Source organism: Mobula birostris, chromosome 10 (genome assembly GCF_030028105.1).
Source record: "Mobula birostris isolate sMobBir1 chromosome 10, sMobBir1.hap1, whole genome shotgun sequence".
In the NCBI taxonomy this organism is placed as follows: Eukaryota; Metazoa; Chordata; class Chondrichthyes; order Myliobatiformes; family Myliobatidae; genus Mobula; species Mobula birostris.
In genome coordinates, this window is record NC_092379.1 from 110,358,874 (window position 1) to 110,378,127 (window position 19,254).

Here is a 19,254-nt window from a genome sequence, read left to right on the forward strand (position 1 = left end):
GCATTTTGTGTGTGTTACTTTTTGAGCCAATACCCATCCCAGATAGTAACTTCCAGATTTTCACATTTAACTGCATATCTGCACTCACTTGTGATTTTGATCTGAATTCTACATAGTTAACAAGGAGTATTATTTTCATTCATAGTTCTGCAACAAATTCTGTCCCAATTATTTCTTGTCGTGGAGTTGCTGTTGAGGAACCATTATATGAAAACTTATTTATTTAAAAGTTAAGAGATTTTTTAAAACAATCCTTCTTAGTTAAAACACAGAATGCTTTCCTGCAGAGATGATTAAAGACACAATTGAATTGATATTTATCCTTGGCTATGAGCACTAAATGCCAGGGCATCAATCACTAGTTGTACCCACCTCCATACATTTGGTTCCAAGTTTTAATAGATCTAATGTACGCGAGATAATTGATATTCTCACACATGTTGAATGCTAATGACTAAAAATGAAACTCTTCACAAAAGTTCAGAGGAAAGTTCGTCAGATAATTTTAAAGCAAGAGCGACATTTGGATTGTTTTAGAATTACTGTGGCAAAGAGTCAGGGGGAAATAGCAAGATGAATGACCTGTTTTGAAGCTATAATCTGTTGTGGAATTGCAAAAGACTTCAATCAACATTAGAGGGGATTGTAAAAATACAAATAATGGAGGTCACACTTATCATTCTTCATTTAACATAATTTTAGAATATTTCTAAGCACTAGCTCCAACAAAATAACTATCAATTGATTGTGGAGGTTTTAGTTATTTATGGCTTGAGTAGCATTTCACCAGTAGATTTTAATTATTAAACTACACAGAATTTAAAATTATATTACATTTTTCTTTCTGAATATCATTGCTAGTTGTCAAGAATATTCTCAAAATTAATAAAAAATAAATCTTGCCTCATCTTAAATGAAGTAGCAGTGGTCGGCAATGTGAGAAGACTCCAGACCAAGGTTTCTCAACTGGGGTTCCGCGAGAGATCATGATTAAAAATAAACATTGTTTTTTGAACTTTGTCCGATGCTCACGCTTGCAGTGGTGTGCAGTAACTAAGCAGCCCCGTGAGAGGCCTCTCAGTCCAGTATGGCACTGCGCAGTAGGACCATGTTTATTTGGTTCAGTCCATTCTCAGTTTCTGACATAAGATAGGGGAGGCTGTTGATAATTGGTGAGTGCTGTATTGCACAGAGGGGAGGATGTAGGTTGATAATTGGTGAGTGCTATATTGCACAGAGAGGAGGATGTAGGTTGATAGTTGGTGAGTGCTGTATTGCACAGAGGGGAGGATGTAGGTTGATAATTGGTGAGCGCTGTATTGCACAGAGGGGAGGCTGTAGGTTGATAATTGGTGAGCGCTGTATTGCACAGAGGGGAGGATGTAGGTTGATAGTTGGTGAGTGCTGTATTGCACAGAGAGGAGGATGTAGGTTGATAATTGGTGAGCGCTGTATTGCACAGAGGGGAGGATGTAGGTTGATAATTGGTGAGCGCTGTATTGCACAGAGGGGAGGATGTAGGTTGATAATTGGTGAGTGCTGTATTGCACAGAGGGGAGGATGTAGGTTGATAATTGGTGAGTGCTGTATTGCACAGAGGGGAGGATGTAGGTTGATAATTGGTGAGTGCTGTATTGCACAGAGAGGAGGATGTAGGTTGATAATTGGTGAGTGCTGTATTGCACAGAGAGGAGGATGTAGGTTGATAATTGGTGAGCGCTGTATTGCACAGAGAGGAGGATGTAGGTTGATAATTGGTGAGTGCTGTATTGCACAGAGAGGAGGATGTAGGTTGATAATTGGTGAGCGCTGTATTGCACAGAGGGGAGGATGTAGGTTGATAATTGGTGAGTGCTGTATTGCACAGAGGGGAGGATGTAGGTTGATAATTGGTGAGCGCTGTATTGCACAGAGGGGAGGATGTAGGTTGATAATTGGTGAGTGCTGTATTGCACAGAGGGGAGGATGTAGGTTGATAATTGGTGAGTGCTATATTGCACAGAGGGGAGGATGTAGGTTGATTATTGGTGAGTGCTATATTGCACAGAGGGGAGGATGTAGGTTGATAATTGTACTGCACAGAGGAGAGGATGGTAAGTTGATGAGGAGCCTGAAGTGTGTTTTCCAAGCATTGAGTGGACTCGCCCAACTCGGGCTGTAACATCAGCTTCTCCTTCCTGAATTATCTCCCCCAACTTACCCTGGCGTGCTGCCGACTGACTTACGGGAGCATACAAACTACCAATGTAGTAGAAAATTAAGGGAAATTTTCATTCTAAAGAAGGTTCAGTGTAGCAATTTTTGAAGAGTAGGTGTGAGATGGAAAAGGATAATTCTAGGTCTAGACCTATGGACAATTCTGATAAAGTTAGTGATGAAGAATTACAATTTTCTGAGTCATTTCACTGTACTAGTGCAACAACGGACACACAAGAAAGTCTGTCTTTACAATGAAAGCTACTTATCAATGGGTTTTACATGGACTGGTGATCCAAGGTGTCCTATTCCATTGTGCCTAGTTTGTGGCAAACAACTTACAAATGTAGCAATGGCTCTTGCAAAATTGAAAAGATATGTAACTACAAATCATAGCCATATGAGACATAAAAGTGCTGATTATTTTAAATGATTATTGGAATCTCAAAATAAACAGATTAAAGCTTTTGAAAATAAAATCATAGTCAGCAAAAAAAAACCTCAGGAAGCAAATTATTTAGTAGCTTTAAGACCAGTTCACTCGAGAATGTTTAAAAAACTGAAAACCTGGACAGAGAGCACACCATTCTCCTGCTACTTACAGAAATCCAGGGGCTTAGCAGAGGAAGAGTTCTAAATAGGGTGTTTGAGCTGAAAGATGAATTGCTGGAGTACTTTCAAGAAAATAGTAGGTCAGATTTTGTAAGTGTTCTAAAAATGAAGAATGACTGCAGAAACTAGACATTTTTCATCATATGAACCAGGTGAACAAGTCTCTGCAAGGCCCTGGCAAAAATGTTTTGACTTCAAGTGACAATATTTTTGGATTTAAGAGGAAATTGAATCTTTGGAAATATCATGCTGCAAAATGAAATTCTGAAATGTTTCCACAAATGCTTGGGCTTGAGAGTGAGGAAGGATATCAGAAAGTTTCGAGTCTTATTGAAAACCACCTGTAAAAACTGTAGAACAAAATTGAACAGTATTTTTCATCCCTTTCAACACAAGTGCATGACTGGGTGAGGGGCCCTTTCTCTGAATCTTCCACTCAGCCTGAGAACTTGACTTCGAGAGAAGAGGAAGAACTTTGTGACCTGCACTCTAACCATGCATTCAAGATGAGATTCATTGAACTGCCCCTGGACAAGATCTGGATTTCTTTGAAAGAAGAGTATTCTGCCATTCATGGGAAAGCAATGAACATTTTGCTGCAGTTTTCAACTTCTTACATGCGTGAACAAGCTTTTTCTTGTTTAACAAGCATCAAGAGCATGGACAGAAATCATTTCATTTCATTTGGAGCTGAAATCTATGTGAGCTTATCTCAAGTTGGACCCAGAACTGAGAAATTTATTATGTTTGCATTATGAGTTTTTAAAATTTTATGGAAGGGAAAGAAAGAGATTAATTTCAAGAAAGATAAACTAAGCTTAACTATCTTTTTCTTTCCCCAAGAAAGGTTGGCTAAATGTTCATTCTCTACTCAAAAGAGCATTGACAATCATTTTTGGATTATTATATCTACAACGTACTGATCACGCCAATGTTCTGTAAGCTCTAGATGTAATAATTTTTATGCAGAGGTTCACTGAGACCTGAAAACTATTTCAAGGGTTCCTCTAGGGTAAAAAGGTTGAGAAAGGCTGCTCCAGACAGTAAAAGGATAGCAACTTATGATTCTTAATCTTGAAAGTTAACTTGGGCCTTCAGAAAAGAAACACAGAAAAGGATAACAGCTGTAGTACAGCTGATGATCCCATTCATTGTTGAGGAACTTGCAATAACTGACAGTTGAATTTTGTTTCTGCTACTGCTTATTAGTATATGATCTACTGAAACAAAATCAGATTTATTATCACTGACGTATGTTATGTACTGCAGCAATACAACGCAAAGCAAGAAAAAATTACAAGTTACAATAAATAGGTAGGTAGGTAAAGTTAAAGAGGAGTAGCAAGTTTGTGTGCTCTAGTGAGGAAAATAATTAGGTGCAGATGTCTCCCCCTAAAGACAGCCAAATCTATTAAAGAGAGATACATTATAGTTGCAATCATTAACAATGGCTAAAAAAACTTATCAGCCACATACAAAGTGGAGTTGCTGCAAAGAATGCCTGGAAAAAATTGGTAAGTGGGAGGGAACTGCTTTTCCCAATCAGTAAACAACACATTCTCCAAACTGATTACGCATTATATTTGAATGGACCAGTTTAAAATGGATCTGTTTAAAAGATTGTATTCAGTATTATGCTAGCTATGAAGGAAAAAGTTTAATAAGATCATGTCTGGCTTACAACTCACCTAGTTTCAACTTCCTTTCGCTTTCCTGCATTCAGAGCAGCATATTTCACATTTTCTTTGTTGCTTCCGTTAAGAACATAGGGATGGAAATAGCTATTCAACTGCAAGTTTATTCTGCCTTTAGATTGTGGCTGATCTCTGTGTTGCTTCCATTTACTTGTTTGTACTGCACAATCTATTAATTCATATCAATAATCTAACAAAATTGTCAAACTAGTTCATTTTGCTTATCTCACAATCACTTGTCTCCTTTACCCATACACCTCACGTCTGCTAACAGGTTCTGAAAATGACTCACCAAGCTACCACTAAAACTCTCCCTTCTTTCTTGTAGGAAATGCTAGATATCAAAGCAGGAGTCTGTTGTAATTTAAAATTGCAGACACAAGGATGACGGAGTTATTGGAACTGTCATGTCATAGAGGAACTTCTACTTATTCATGTAATGTGGGTATCACTGACAATAGTGGAAGTTATTATTCTGTCCTAAGTTTTCTTGAGCTGAGAAGCTATTTATGAATGAACAGAACTCTGTACCTGTAAACTCCGCTATTATTTTGCCATTAGTGGTACATTTTCAATGATACTGCATCTATGGTGATAAAATTGTTAAATTACTTTATTATTGTCACATGCTGTACTGAGGTATAGTGAAAAACTTGTCTTGCATACTGTCCACCACACAGATCAATTCATTACACAGTACAAGGTAAAACAATAACAGAGTGGAGAATGTAGTGTTACAGTACAGAGAATATGCAGTGCAGGTCACAAAGAAGTAGATGTGAGGTTGTGTCCATCTTATCGGAAACAGTCAGTAGTCTTATAGCAGTAGAATAGAAGCTGTACTTGACCTTGGTGGTACATGTCTTCATGTACATACTTTACCAATGAATAGGGTAGCTTCATTATGTGCCGTGTTGTATGACGTAGGCAATCATGGTCTCATGACCATGATTGTTCTTGACAAATTTTTCTACATTAGTGGTTTGCTATTGCCTTCTTCCGGGAAGTGTCTTGGCTGGGTGACCCCAGCCATTATCAATACTGTTCAGAAATTGTCTGTCTGGTGTCAGTGGTCACATAACCGGGACTTATGTCCTTCCACCACCTGCTCCCATGGATTCATGTGACCCTGATCGGGGAGCTAAGCAGGTGTTACACTTTGCCCCAGGGTGAGCAGCAGGCTAGTGAAGGAAAGGGTCAACTTACACCTCCACCTTGCCACCCATATAGGGTATGTACAAGTAGTAATCCTCAAATGCTTTGGCTTATGATGATGTGAACTGCATTTGCATTGATGTTGTTAACAAAAATGTAGCACAATTAACGGGCCTTGCAATCTGTGACGGGGTCCTGAATTACCCCTATGAACTGTGCTCGATTACCCCTATGAACTGTGTTTTGGAAAAGAGACAGAGAGAGAGTTATTTAACACCAACAACTTGTTTTTAAAAGAGAGAGAGAGATGAAGACTGCTCACAGGTTGTTCATACTGTCTTCAAGGATATTTGCCTGCTTGTACATTTCTTACACAGAGAAGGAAGAGTTATTTGAATGACAGCTAATACCCAGTACAGTGAGATAAATAGGAGGTCAGATGATATAGACCTCAGACACGTTTTGGGACACTGAATGAGCTTTGTTGTGTCCGCAGAAAAAGTGGGTTTTTGGAGGCTTGATCAGGCAGATCGATCAGTCGTTCTTGCAGTGAAAAGAAAAGGCAGTGACCGGTGGGGAGTTGTCCATGAGTCCACCCTTGCCTGGGTGATAGCTCCACCACAGAAAACCGGTCCCCTTTGTTGAAGTCACATTCGGTGACTTTTAAAGGGTTTCAGAGGACAACAAGAAGATCGACGGCACCAGCTCACCTGAAGACTCAAATCTCTCCCTCTCCCTCTCTCGCTCCATCACTACTCAACTCAATACCACGAACTGAACTGAACTTTACTCATCTTCATAAGACTGTACCTTTTTACCCCTAGACTTGAAGAAGCTTGATTTTCATATATATTCCACACTTACTTTTATATAATCATTGCTAACCTGTTTGATTTATCTACATTTATATTACTGTATTGTGTAGTTACTAATAAATATTATTAGGTAATAGCAATACTGGACTCCAAAGTGTTTTCTATTTCTGCTGGTTCTTTATTCCCCTCACGGGGTACGAGACAAATCCAATATCTTATTTGGTAAAGCTATTTCCACTGAATTCAGTGCTATGATTGGAAAAGCAGATTATGATTTGGAATGAGAGTAAAAGGAAAAAAAGTTTCATATTTTATGACAACTGATTTTAGTTCACAACTAACACGCCCTAACAGTGAACTTTAATTAAATTGTTATGATGTTCAAATAATGTTGCATTCATATAAAAACCTGAGGAATACATTGCAGGGTGTGTTATTATGAAGTTGTTTGAATATTCAGATGTTTCAAGCAATAGCCTACCCCTGGGTCCAACAAAATGAACGTTATTGATCTCTAGCTTTTCTCCCTGGTTGTGTGTTGCTGCATGTGGATAAAGGAGTCATGGAAATCAGTCTCACTGTTGGCTAAGCCTTTCTCCAATAACAGTTCTGAAGGCAAAGAGAAAATGAAACATGAAATTTTGGACATGGAAGTGGTGCAGTTCTTAGTGGTGTTGTTTCACAGCTCCAGAAATCTGGCTTTAATCCTGTCCTTGTTGTGTGGAGATTACATATTTCCCAAAGGGATCCAGTTTCCTCCCACGTGGTAGGTCGATTGCTAGTGTAAATTACCCCTTATGTACATGAGTAGCAGTAGGATTAGATGGGGTGGGAAAGGAAATTGATCAAGAATGGGAGAGGGAAAATGAGAATAGTGTACATATGTGTGCTTGAAGGCCTGTTTCTGTGTTATATAACATTGAGTTCAGTGGTCAGTTATGACATGATTAGTATGTTATACATCTCCTATAACATATATAATAAGTGTCTGTGGATGAAAATTGCTCCTTACTGGCTTTACAAAACAGTTTGTGACAGGAATTCCAGAAGAGAACTACTGAAATGAAATAGCTTTTAAGGCTGTTTTGTGAATGTGGTATCTCTGTTTATAGTTAAAATCCCAAAATTTACCAGCATCAGCAAGAGAATAGGGGAGACACTAAGACAAGTACTGGTAAGTGATAATACTTCTCATGATTTTATGCTGTGATTTAGCAAATAATATTTGGCAGCTTATTAATTTTGGCACCCTGTGGTTGAATATCCAGATCTGTATATTATTTTTATTTATATACTTAATGTTATTAAAACTAATGGTAGTTTATACCTTAATTCACATGCTACTAGAACACTTATATTGTTTTATAAAGTCAAGAAATTTGTGGAAGGACATAAAATGTTCATTAAACCAAATACACTGACAAAGACCTCTATTCAGCCCCATGCATTTACAAAAATGAACTGAATGACTAACAGGTAAAGACTTCCTCTATTCATGGAAGAAAGAAGGCTTGTTTATTGAAATCATTTGCAACACTGACATAAGAAAATAATCAGAGGAAAGTTTAACCGATCAAAACAAATATCACTAGCTTTTCAGAGTTACAAACAGAAATTGTTTTCTTGGCTGGCACACACTAGGTTCTGAATTTTCTGTGATGCATTGAAGAAAATCTATCTGAATTTCATCTGTTTTTACTGATTTAGATTTGCTTCTTGGAATTCTGACCATTGACTTAACAGCAATCTCTATAAATAGACTGCCACTTTGGTTGCTTTTCTAAGCTGCATTGCAAATTTAATTGCTTTAAATCCCCACAAGAATGGTTCTGCAAGAGTGCCAAGGATTGAATGTAGGTACGATTTGCAATAATGTTTAATTACACTTTAGTGGATAATCCCACAAGAAAGGTGCATCGCAGCTGCAGAGTTTGGTTTCCAATTTCAGTATTCCATTTATTGCAATGCACTAGGGCAAATTTAATCGTACATAATTGCAAGATTGCTAAATACCCCTTTCATTTTTCTTTCCACCAAGATCTTCTTATGGTGGAAGTGCTTGTGATAGTTGGCTGCCAGCTGATGAAGTGGCAAAGAGGTTTGATTAAGGCTGATTATGTGGAATGCATAGTGAAACTAATGAATCAAAACCAATTAGAGTCAAGTTGGACAGTGCCTATCACCATACTGCCATTTGCCACAGGGCAACCTTTAAAATTTAGCTAGAAAAATATCTACTTAGAGGTAACTTGCAAGGTTTATCCTGACCTAATGAAATGTCATATGCTGGATAAGTTCTACATTTGAATCTCAGTTTTGTTGATTTACTTAATCTTTGCCAAGGCAGCATGAAGTTGTCCTTGACCTGATTACTAACTTGTGATTGTGGCTGGAAAATAGGCATTGTTGAATTTAGTGCCCTGACGTTAACCTCTTCCCTCCCTCCCAATAGCATGGGCAAGGCAGTTAAGTTGGCCTTGGTGATTGGACATCATAACCTTCTTAATTTTACGTACAAGAACAAACAATGGGAGCAAACTAAAGAGGAAAAGATAAGCCACAATAACAGAACATACACTCAATGGCCACACCTGACCATTAGATATACCCGTTTGTTAATGCAAATATCCAATCAGCCAATCATGTAGCAGCGGCTCAATACATAAACACATGCAGATGTGTTTATTTGACACAAGAGATTTATTTGACATTCAGACCAAACATCAGAATGGGGAAGAAATGTGATCTAAGTGACTTTGACCATGGAATGATTGTTGGTGCCAGACAGAGTGATTTGAGTAGCTCAGAAACTGCTGATCTCCTGGAGTTTTCATGCACAACAATTTCCAGAGAATGGTGCAAAAAACAAAAAACATCTAGTGAGAGACAGTTCTGTGGGCAATATTGCCTTGTTATTGAGAGAGGTCAGAGGAGAATGGCCAGACTGATTCAAGCTGACAGGAAGGCGACAGTAACACAAATAATCATGTGTTACAACAGTTGTGTGCAAAAGAGCATCTGCACAACACAAAGAACCTGGAAGTGGATGGGCTACAGCAGCAGAAGACCACCCTCGGTTCAACTCTATACTTTAAAAAGTGGCCACTAAGTATACAAACCATTTTGAATACGGGCTTGGGGAAGTGCTGCAGTCATGCTCCCTTGTGTACCGAGCTGTAAAATCTGGTAAAGTTCCTGCCTGAAAATGCTTAGGGAAGCAGGTTTCTGCTAGTCCCAAAAAGAAACCTCGGGCCTTTGTTTACTTTGGTTTTACTACCTTCCTTCTGTCGTGCAGCTTTACAGTTCCTCATCCCACTAGAAGTCTGTTTACCTTGTCGAGAAGGATTTTTGCGGCACCCCTGTGTCAACTTGATCACACTATATTACATTTCAACTCCCACTTAGTGATAATAATATTGCTGTTGCCAGCTTTTGTTGGGTGTCAGATTAGTAATGAAAGCTAAAGCCGCTCCAGGTCATCCTGTTGTAGTCACTCTCTGAAAGCCAAATATTTCACTGCCTATCCCTGCTATTGAAGTCCAACATCCGAGCTCAGTGGTGGTCAGAATTGAACCAGATATTTGACCCCTTTCCCAAAACAGATGAAATAACACCACTGATTACATCTCCCTTAAACTTTCCTCACATTGCTGACACCAGCCACAGTTGAAGCTACCTAAAACAAATGAACATAATTTTGTAAACAGAAGAGATTCTGCAGATGCTGGAAATCCACAGCAACACAGAGAAAATGCTGAAGGAAATAAGCAAGTCAGGCAGCATCTATAGATATGAATAAATCGAAGGTTACATTCTGACTTTTTCCCCCTTCCTTTCCAGTCCTGATGAAGGGTCTTGGCCTGAAGTGTCAACTGTTTATTTATTTCCATATATGGTTCTTGACCTAACGAGTTCCTCCAGCATTTCGTGTGCGTTGCTCTGAATGTGATTTTGTGCAAGATATGGAGAATCCTTAATGTTGCAACAAGAGAGGAACACTGTCAATTATAACTAAATTAACTTGCTTAATGCATTTTAGCCCTAAATCCAATGTCTTCTATTCTCAATACACTGCAACCAATACATGAACACACAATGGGTTGAAATAAGAAAGAGGACTAATACCTGTTTGACTGACTCTGTGATGTACTTGAGCCTTACTTGATTTATCAGATGCTGGGGCACTATGCAGTTTTGCTGAGGAGCAGTTTCTCTCCCCAATGGCTTGGTCAAATGTTGCATTCCATACATATTAGGCTCTGATTGCTCCTGTTGAATGCACTGTTGAATCTGATCAATTTTCAAGCTGCAGTATTTTTGCACAGGTGCTGATTCTTCTAGGATTGGCTGAATAGACTCTGTAGAAAAAAGTAGTTCAAAATAAATTGTACGTGGAGAAGGAAATTCACGGGTATAAAGTTCACAAAATCAAAAGCTACTGTGGTGAGGAAATTAGTTTTGCTTCACATAAATTTACCTACTCCTTCTACGCAAATGCAGTGTAACATCCTTTATTGAAACTGGCCACAGTTCTAAGCGCCTCAGTTGGCTTAAGTTATTCTCCCAAATTACAGTCCATGAATCTTCTGAGCACAATGCTTCACAGAATCCCACTACATTCATTACTATTCCATATTGCAAGAACTTACATTTATCATTAGAGATACATTAATGCATAACATAAAACATCTCTAAATTATCCATCATTTGCCAAAGATGATTATATTCTGGAACACAACAGGATCTCTCGAGTAGGTGAGCATCCTCCATAGCTTGAACTCTTGTGCTAATTTTTGCATTATCCACAAACTTCTGTTTCATTTCTTGAAAGTGTCTACATCATGAATACAAATAATATTAGAGCCCTTAGTATTGATTTTTCAAGGAAGCACTGAAACCTGGTTTACAAGTTGATCAAAATTCCCTGACTGAATGATGAACGATAGCAAATAGTTATCAATCTCAATTTAGATTATCACTATATTTTCAAACTTTTATTTTATAGAAAATCCTATTGTTAGGTCACCCAGAGAAATATCCACATCCTATGTGGTCATATGCCCTATGTTGAAGGAAATTAGTTAAACATTACTTTTTGCATGAAACTGCATTGAATACCACTGATTTGTTTGTATGTAATCATACATGGCATCCATAATTATACAATTGAGCTTTTCACCTAGGCCCAAGTGAGTGTGTGAGTGGGCCAACAACTACTTGTTTTTTTTTACCTTATCCAAGTATTTTCAAATATTGAAAATGTGTTGCCTCTTTTCCTGTGTACAGGAGGAACCTTCAGAAATATATTAAGGATAAATTAGATGCACCACAGTGTCTTTTTTAGAATGTTCCTTAATTTAACAAACACAATATTCTTATCTATAGTAATGTCAATAATTACATTCCTAACATCATCATAAAATGCTGTCAAGTTGAACCATCTTTTGGAGAGAAGGCCAATGTAAACTTTTATGACAATCATGATGCCATATATTTAGGAATCATTTGTAACTTGTCCTTCTGTATTATTCAATAACCCAGTATGATTTTAATGGTACTTCAGTTAATGTCCATTTCCCAGCTTTAGCCATATGAATGTAACTATGACACTAAAAAGTAACTCATTCTTTATAAAACACCTTAGGATATAATTAAAAATTGCAATAATGCCATGGTATGAAATAATAAATCTCCTCATCATTGCAATGTGTACAAGAGTCCATAAGTCAATTATCAAGATTTTTAAAAAAGCTGCATCCCCTTCAAGTCAATGAAGTAAACTTTGAAGTTTATATTAAACTAAGAAAAAACTTATGTGTTTATATTGCACCCTTCATAATCTAGGAAACCCCAAAACACTGGAGAAATAACACACTTTTAACTTGTCAGTATTGTAATCCATGGAAACACAACAATTTCTACACAGCAACACGCACAAGTTGCTGGTCAGCAGGCCAGGCAACATCTATGGAAAAAAGTATAGCCTACATTTATACACAGAAAGGTCTGACTAACAACAAAGAGATAAATGACTGGGGCTTGAGCTGCAGTTTTTGCATGTTGTATTTTTCAATTTTTTCCATTAAAATGTTTTATCAGCAGGAGCCATGATCATTTTTATGCGATCTTATGGAGAATTAAAAAAGCTTATGTTTAGGGTGGCAGGGTGGAGATACACCTATATCAGAGGAGCTATAAAGCTCTCCTTCCTCCTGCTAGCTAACACGTCACCCTTGGGCAAGGTGTTGCACCTGTTTAGTCCATCCCCCCTACCCCATGATCAGGATCATGCGAAGTCACGGGAGAAAGTGGCTGATGGTCCTATGAGCAGTTGGTGTATATCACAAGTCCTGGTTATGCGACCACTGACACCAGGCAGCCAATCTCTGAAAAATATATTTATAGTGGCTGGGGTCACCCATCTTGTCAAGACACTGCCCAAAAGGAGGCAATGGGAAACCTCTTCTGTAGAAAAATTTGCCAAGAACAATCATGATCATGGAAAGACCATGATCGCCCATCTTATACAACACAACACATAACAAACAAATGAATGATGCTTTGGAATTAAAATTTTTTCTTTTTTTATATTAGGTTACTTTCTGTGTTTTTGAAAAATTAAAACCATGTCCTTAGAAGCAATATTTCTTAATGGTTGACACCAGAGATTCTGCAGATGCTGGAAATTCAGAGTAACACATACAAAATGCTTGAGGAACTCAGCAGATCAGGCAGCACCTCTGGAAGGGAATAAACGGTCAACGTTTCAGGCCAGGAGCCTTCACCAGTCCTGATAAAGGGTCTCAGCCCGAAACAACCACTGTTTATTCCTACCCATAGATGCTGCCTGACCTGCTGAGTTCCTCCAACATTTTGCATTTGTTATTTCTTAACGGTTGATTCTGGATTCATTGCATCAGTTTACATTACTAATGAGAAAGCCTGCTGGTTTGTTAGTCCCATATAAAGATCCTGTAGAGATCTTGAACAAGTTAACAACTGATGCCTATAGCTATAAAGCAGGGGTTCCCAACTTTCTTTACGCCATGGACCCCTGCCATTAACCGAGGGGTCGGTGGACCCCCAGGCTGGGAACCCCTGCGAGGGTGAAAGAAATCAGATGGGAATCACATACTACTCTGCAGTGACATCTGCTGGAAAGTTCAGGTGCAATCATTGGCCTCGATTTTGATGGTTCATGCCAGTAATACCATTCAGAAATGTAGATATTTGCCCATTTCAATGACAGCAATTCAAATGAAGATAAGCAAGAGCAGACCAATTAGCCTGTCAAGGTTGCTCCACGATTCAATAAGATATTAAATGATCCAATCTTCACCTCTATACCACTCTCCCCATTCACTCCCTTGTTCAACTGTGTTAATTTCTGCCTCGAATGTATTCAATACCTCCGCATCAACTGCTCACTAAGAGAAGTCCCTCTTCATCACCTTAAATGGGCAACACCTTACTCTGCAACTATGCTTCTTTTCCAGATACACCCTAAAAGAAATATCATTTCAGTATCTACTCTTATCAAGCCCTCTCATGGGCACTGCAATGGTGTAGTGGTGAGCACGAAGCTATTACAGCAGAGTTCAGAGTTCAATGCCAGCAGCCTCCCTGTGGAATGCCTGGGTTTTCTCCAGCTTCCTTCCATGGTCCAAAGATGTACCAGGTAGATCACCCAAGCTGAGATGGGACTTTGCTAGCTTTCAAAGTTGACAAGGGAATTTCAGGTAAACTAGTTCAGTGCACCACTCAAGGTTGTGAGGGGTATGGATAGGGTAAATGCACGCAGGCTTTTTCCACTGAGATTGAGTAAGACTAGAGCTAGAGGTCATGGGTTAAGCATGAAGGGTAAAATTCTTAAGGGGAACGCGAGGCGAAAAGTCTTTAGAGGGAGGTGAGATTGAAAGTGATGAATGCAGGTTCAATTTCTGCATTTAAGAGAAGTCTGGATGAGTACTTGGATGGGAGGGAAATGGAGGGCAATAGTCCAGGTGCAGGTAAATAGGACTAGACATAATAACAGTTCACAAGGACTAGGTGGGCGAAACAGCCTGCTTCTTTGCTGTAGTTCTCTATGACTCTAAGTTTTACAATTTCAGTGGAGTCTGGGATACATCAGGCTCATATGCAAGGAGAAATCCAGGGAGCCTTCATATGACTAGAAGGATATCCCAATGTATTTTAGAACCAATAAAGTACTGTTGGGGTGTAGTTACTGTGGGAAGCACCACAGCCATTTATAGAAAAAATATCTCACAAACAGCAACATGATAATAACGGGACCATTTTTTTTTCCGTTAAGATTGTTATTTTTTTCAGGACATAAGACATAACTCACAACTCTGATATAGAGTCAGAGAGTGTAAAATCTTTGTGGGTGGAGTTAAGAAACTGCAATGATAGATAAAAATCATTATGGGAATCATATATAGACCTCCAAATAGTAGCCAAGATGTGGGGTTGAAAATGCAAAGAGAGCTGAAAAGGCCATGTAAAGAGGGTAATGTCACAATTGTAATGGGGGACTTCAATATGCAAGGGGAGCGAGAAAATCAGGTTGGTGTTGGATTGCAAGAGAAGGAATTTGTTGAATACCTATGAGATGGCTTTTCAGAGCAGCTTGTGCTTGAGCCTATTTGGGGAAAGGCCATCTTAGATTGGGTGTGGTGCAATAACCCAGATTTTATTAGTCATCTTAATGTAAAGGAACCTTAGGAGGTAGTGATAATAAGATATGACTGAATTCATATTGTAATTTGAGAGGGAGAAGCACAACTCACATGTATTAGTATCGCAATGGAATACAGAGGCATGAGAGAGGAGCTTGCCCTCGAGATTGGAAGGGGGTACTGGTGGGGATAACAGCTGAAGTTTCTGGAAATAGTTCACAAGGCACAGGACAGATATGTCCCAGAAAGAAGTTCTCAAATAGCAGGGCTAGGCAACCATGGCTGACAAGGGAAGTTAAGGACTGCATAAAAGCCAAGGAAAGTGCATATAAGGTAGCAAAAGCGAATGGGAATTTGGATGATTGAAAAGTTTTAAAAATCCAACAAAAGGCAACTAAAAAAGCTACAAGGAGGGAAAAGATGAAATATGAGGGCAAACTAGCTGATAATATAAAGCAGGATACTGTTTTTCAGTTATATAAATAACAAAAGGGAGGTAAGAGTTGATATTGGACCACTGGAAAATGATGCTGGTGAGGTAGTAATGGGGGACAAAGAAATGGCATATGAACTGAATAAGTACTTTGCTTCAGTCTCTACTGTGGAAGTCACTAGCAACATGCCAGAAGTCCATGAGTTTCAGCGTGCAGGAGTAAGTGCCATTGCTATTTCAAAGGAAAAAGTCCAAAGCAAACTGAAAAGTCTTAAGGTGGATAAGTCACCTGGGCCAGATGGACTACATCCCAGAGTACGGAAAAGAGATTGGTATGGTCTTTCAAGAAATCACTTGATTCTGGCATGGTTCCAGAGGACTGGAAAATCGCCAATGTCACTCCACTCTTTAAGAAGGGAGCAAGACAAAAGAGAGGAAATTATAGGCAGTTAGCCAAACCTCAGTGGTTGGGAAAATGTTGGAGTTCAGTATTAAGGATGAGCTTTCAAGGTACTTGGGGACTAATGATAAAATAAGTCAAAGTCAGCATGGTTTCTGTCAAGGGAAATCTTGCCTGACAAATCTGTTAGAATTCTTCAAGGAAGTATCAAGCCGGGTGGACAAAGGAGAGGCAGTGGATGTCATTTACTTAAGATTTTCAGAAGGCATTTGATAAGATGCCTCACATGAGGCTACTTAACAAGATAAAATCCTACGGTGTCGCAGGAAATATACTGCCATGGATAGAGGAGTGGCTGACAAGCAGGAGGCAGCAAGAGATGCAAACACAAGGAAATCTGCAGATGCTGGAATTTCAAGCAAAACACATAAAAATTGCTGGTGAACACAGCAGGCCTGGCAGCATCTATAGGAAGAGGTAGAGTCGACGTTTCAGGCCGAGACCCTTCGTCAGGTTGCTTGAGTGGGAATAGAGAGGGCGTTTTCTGGTTGGCTGCCGGTGACTAGTGGTGTTCCTCAGAGGTCAATATTCAGACTGCTACTTTTCACATTGTTCATCTGTGATTTAAATATTGGAATTGATAACTTTGTGACAAAGTTTGCTGACGATACGAAGATAGGTGGAAGGTAGTGTTGAGGAAGCAATGCGATTGTAGTAGGACTTAGACAAATTGGAAGAATGGGCAAAAAAGTGGCAGATGGAATGCAGTGTTGGAGAATGTATGATAACACATTTTGGTAAAAGGAACAATAGTGAACAACTATTATATAAATGAGGAGAAGGTTCAAACATCACTGGTACAGAGGGATTTAGGAGTCCTTGTGCAAAACTCCCAGAAGGTCAATGCACAGGTTAAGTCTGTGGCAAAGAAGGCAAATGCATTGTTGGCATTTATTTCAAGGGGAACAGAATATAAAAACAAGGAGACAATGCTGAAGCTTTAGAAGACAATAATCATACCACACTTGGAGTACTGTCAACAATTTTGGGCCTCCTATTTCAGAAAGGATGTATTATCATTGGAGAGAGTCCAGAGGAGATTCACTAGGATTATTCTGGAAATGAAAGGGTTAACATTTGAGGAGCAGCTTTGGGCCTGAACTCACTGGAATTTTAAAGAATGTTTGGGGATCACATTGAAACCCACCGAATGTTGAAAAGACCAGATAAGCTGGATATGGAGAGGATGTTCCCTCTGGTGGGGATATCAAGAACTAGAGGGCACAGCTTCAAAATTGAAGGGCAAACTTTTAAAACAGAAGTAAGGAGGTGCTTTTATTATTAAGCAGAGAATGGTGAATCTGTGGAATGCTCTGCCACAGACTGCGGTGGAGGCCAAATCTGTAGGTATACTTAAAGTGGAAGTTAATAGCTTTCTGTTTGGTCAGGTCATCAAGGGATATAGTGAGAGGGCAGGTGCATGGGGTTGAATCAGATCTGGGATCAGCCAAGATGAAATGGTGAAGTGGACTCAATAGACTGAATGGCCTAATTTTGCTACTGTGTCTGATGGTCTTCTGGTCTAACTCTTTGAAATGCTTCAGTATTCTTGAGAAAGTGCAAAGGATCAATTTAACCAGTTAACTCCAAGTGTGCATGCTTCCTTAGAAATGAACAGGAGTATCAACCCATAATTTTAAAATTCAAGTCCCTGGAATGATATTACTGTTGTATTCCTTGCACAAATATATTTCTGTCAAAAATAAATGATATTACATAGAAAAATAGTTTATGATAAGTGCAGAACAAAAATCAATGTGAAAAGATTTCATGGTATAATTACATCTTAAATGAAACCCAGTCCTAGCTAAAGCAGAAATAAAGTAACTGATAAGAGCAAATGAGATCCTACCATGAACTTTGTAATAGCTTGTGAATTAATCTTTATTCATAGCCTGTCAAATCTTAATGATATGAAGCAAGTCCCACTCATTTTGGCTTAATGATCTAAACAATTTCAATTCACCTCACATGCTCCAAAAGTTAAACATACAGTGACTCCTTTACAAATGATCTTTAAAAAATCCCTTATTCTGACTATAATCAAGCAATCAAACTGCATCTAGGTTTCTTCCAGTTAGAAATGAACCAAGCAAGTATCATAATTTATAATTGGGGAAGGGCAAATTATGAGGCTATAAGGCTAGAACTTGCAGGTGTGAATTGGGATGGTGTTTTTGCAGGGAAATGTACTATGGACATGTGGTCAATGTTTAGGGATCTCTTGCAGGATGTTAGGGATAAATTTGTCCCAGTGAGGAAGATAAAGAATGGAAGGGTGAAGGAACCATGGGTGACAAGTGAGGTGGAGAATCTAGTCAGGTGGAAGAAGGCAGCATACATGAGGTTTAGGAAGCAAGGAACAGATGGGTCTATTGAGGAATATAGGGTAGCAAGAAAGAAGATTAAGAAGGGGCTGAGGAGAGCAAGAAGGGGACATGAGAAGGCCTTGGCAAGTAGGGTAAAGGAAAATCCTAAGGCATTTTTCAATTATGTGAAGAACAAAAGGATGACAGAAGTGAAGATAGGACCGATTAGAGATAAAGATGGGAAGATATGCCTGGAGGCTGTGGAAGTGAGCGAGGTCCTCAATGAATACTTCTCTTCAGTATTCACCAATGAGAGGAAACTTGATGATGGTGAGGACAATATGAGTGAGGCTGATGTTCTGGAGCATGTTGATATGAAGGGAGAGGAGGTGTTGGAGTTGTTAAAATACATTAGGATGCATAATTCCCCAGGGCCTAACGGAATATTCCCCAGGCTGCTCCACGAAGCGAGGGAAGAGATTGCTGAGCCTCTGGCTAGGATCTTTATGTCCTCGTTGTCCACGGGAATGGTACCGGAGGATTGGAGGGAGGCGAATGTTGTCCCTTTGTTCAAAAAAGGTAGTAGGGATAGTCCGGGTAATTATAGACCAGTGAGCCTTACATCTGTAGTGGGAAAGCTGTTGGAAAAGATTCTTAGAGATAGGATTGATGGGCATTTAGAGAATTATGGTCTGATCAGGGACAGTTAGAATGGCTTTGTGAAGGGCAGATTGTGTCTAACAAGCCTGATAGAGTTCCTTGAGGAGGTGACCAGGCATATAGATGAGGGTAGTGCAGTGGATGTGATCTACATGGATTTTAGTAAGGCATTTGACAAGGTTCCACACGGTAGGCTTATTCAGAAAGTCAGAAGGCATGGGATCCAGGGATGTTTGGCC

General features: G+C 39.1%; 1 protein-coding gene across 2 annotated transcripts in view; it reads right to left on the bottom strand.

Annotated features, from left to right (window-relative positions):
* The window catches only part of LOC140204255 (uncharacterized protein C8orf48-like), an 88,168-nt gene that overhangs the window by 17,233 nt on the left and 51,681 nt on the right, over positions 1-19,254 (bottom strand). For both annotated transcript variants that reach the window (XM_072270818.1, XM_072270819.1), the window contains exon 4: positions 10,598-10,830. In XM_072270818.1, coding sequence (XP_072126919.1) covers positions 10,598-10,830 — 233 coding nt within the window. The remainder of the gene's footprint in view (positions 1-10,597; positions 10,831-19,254) is intronic.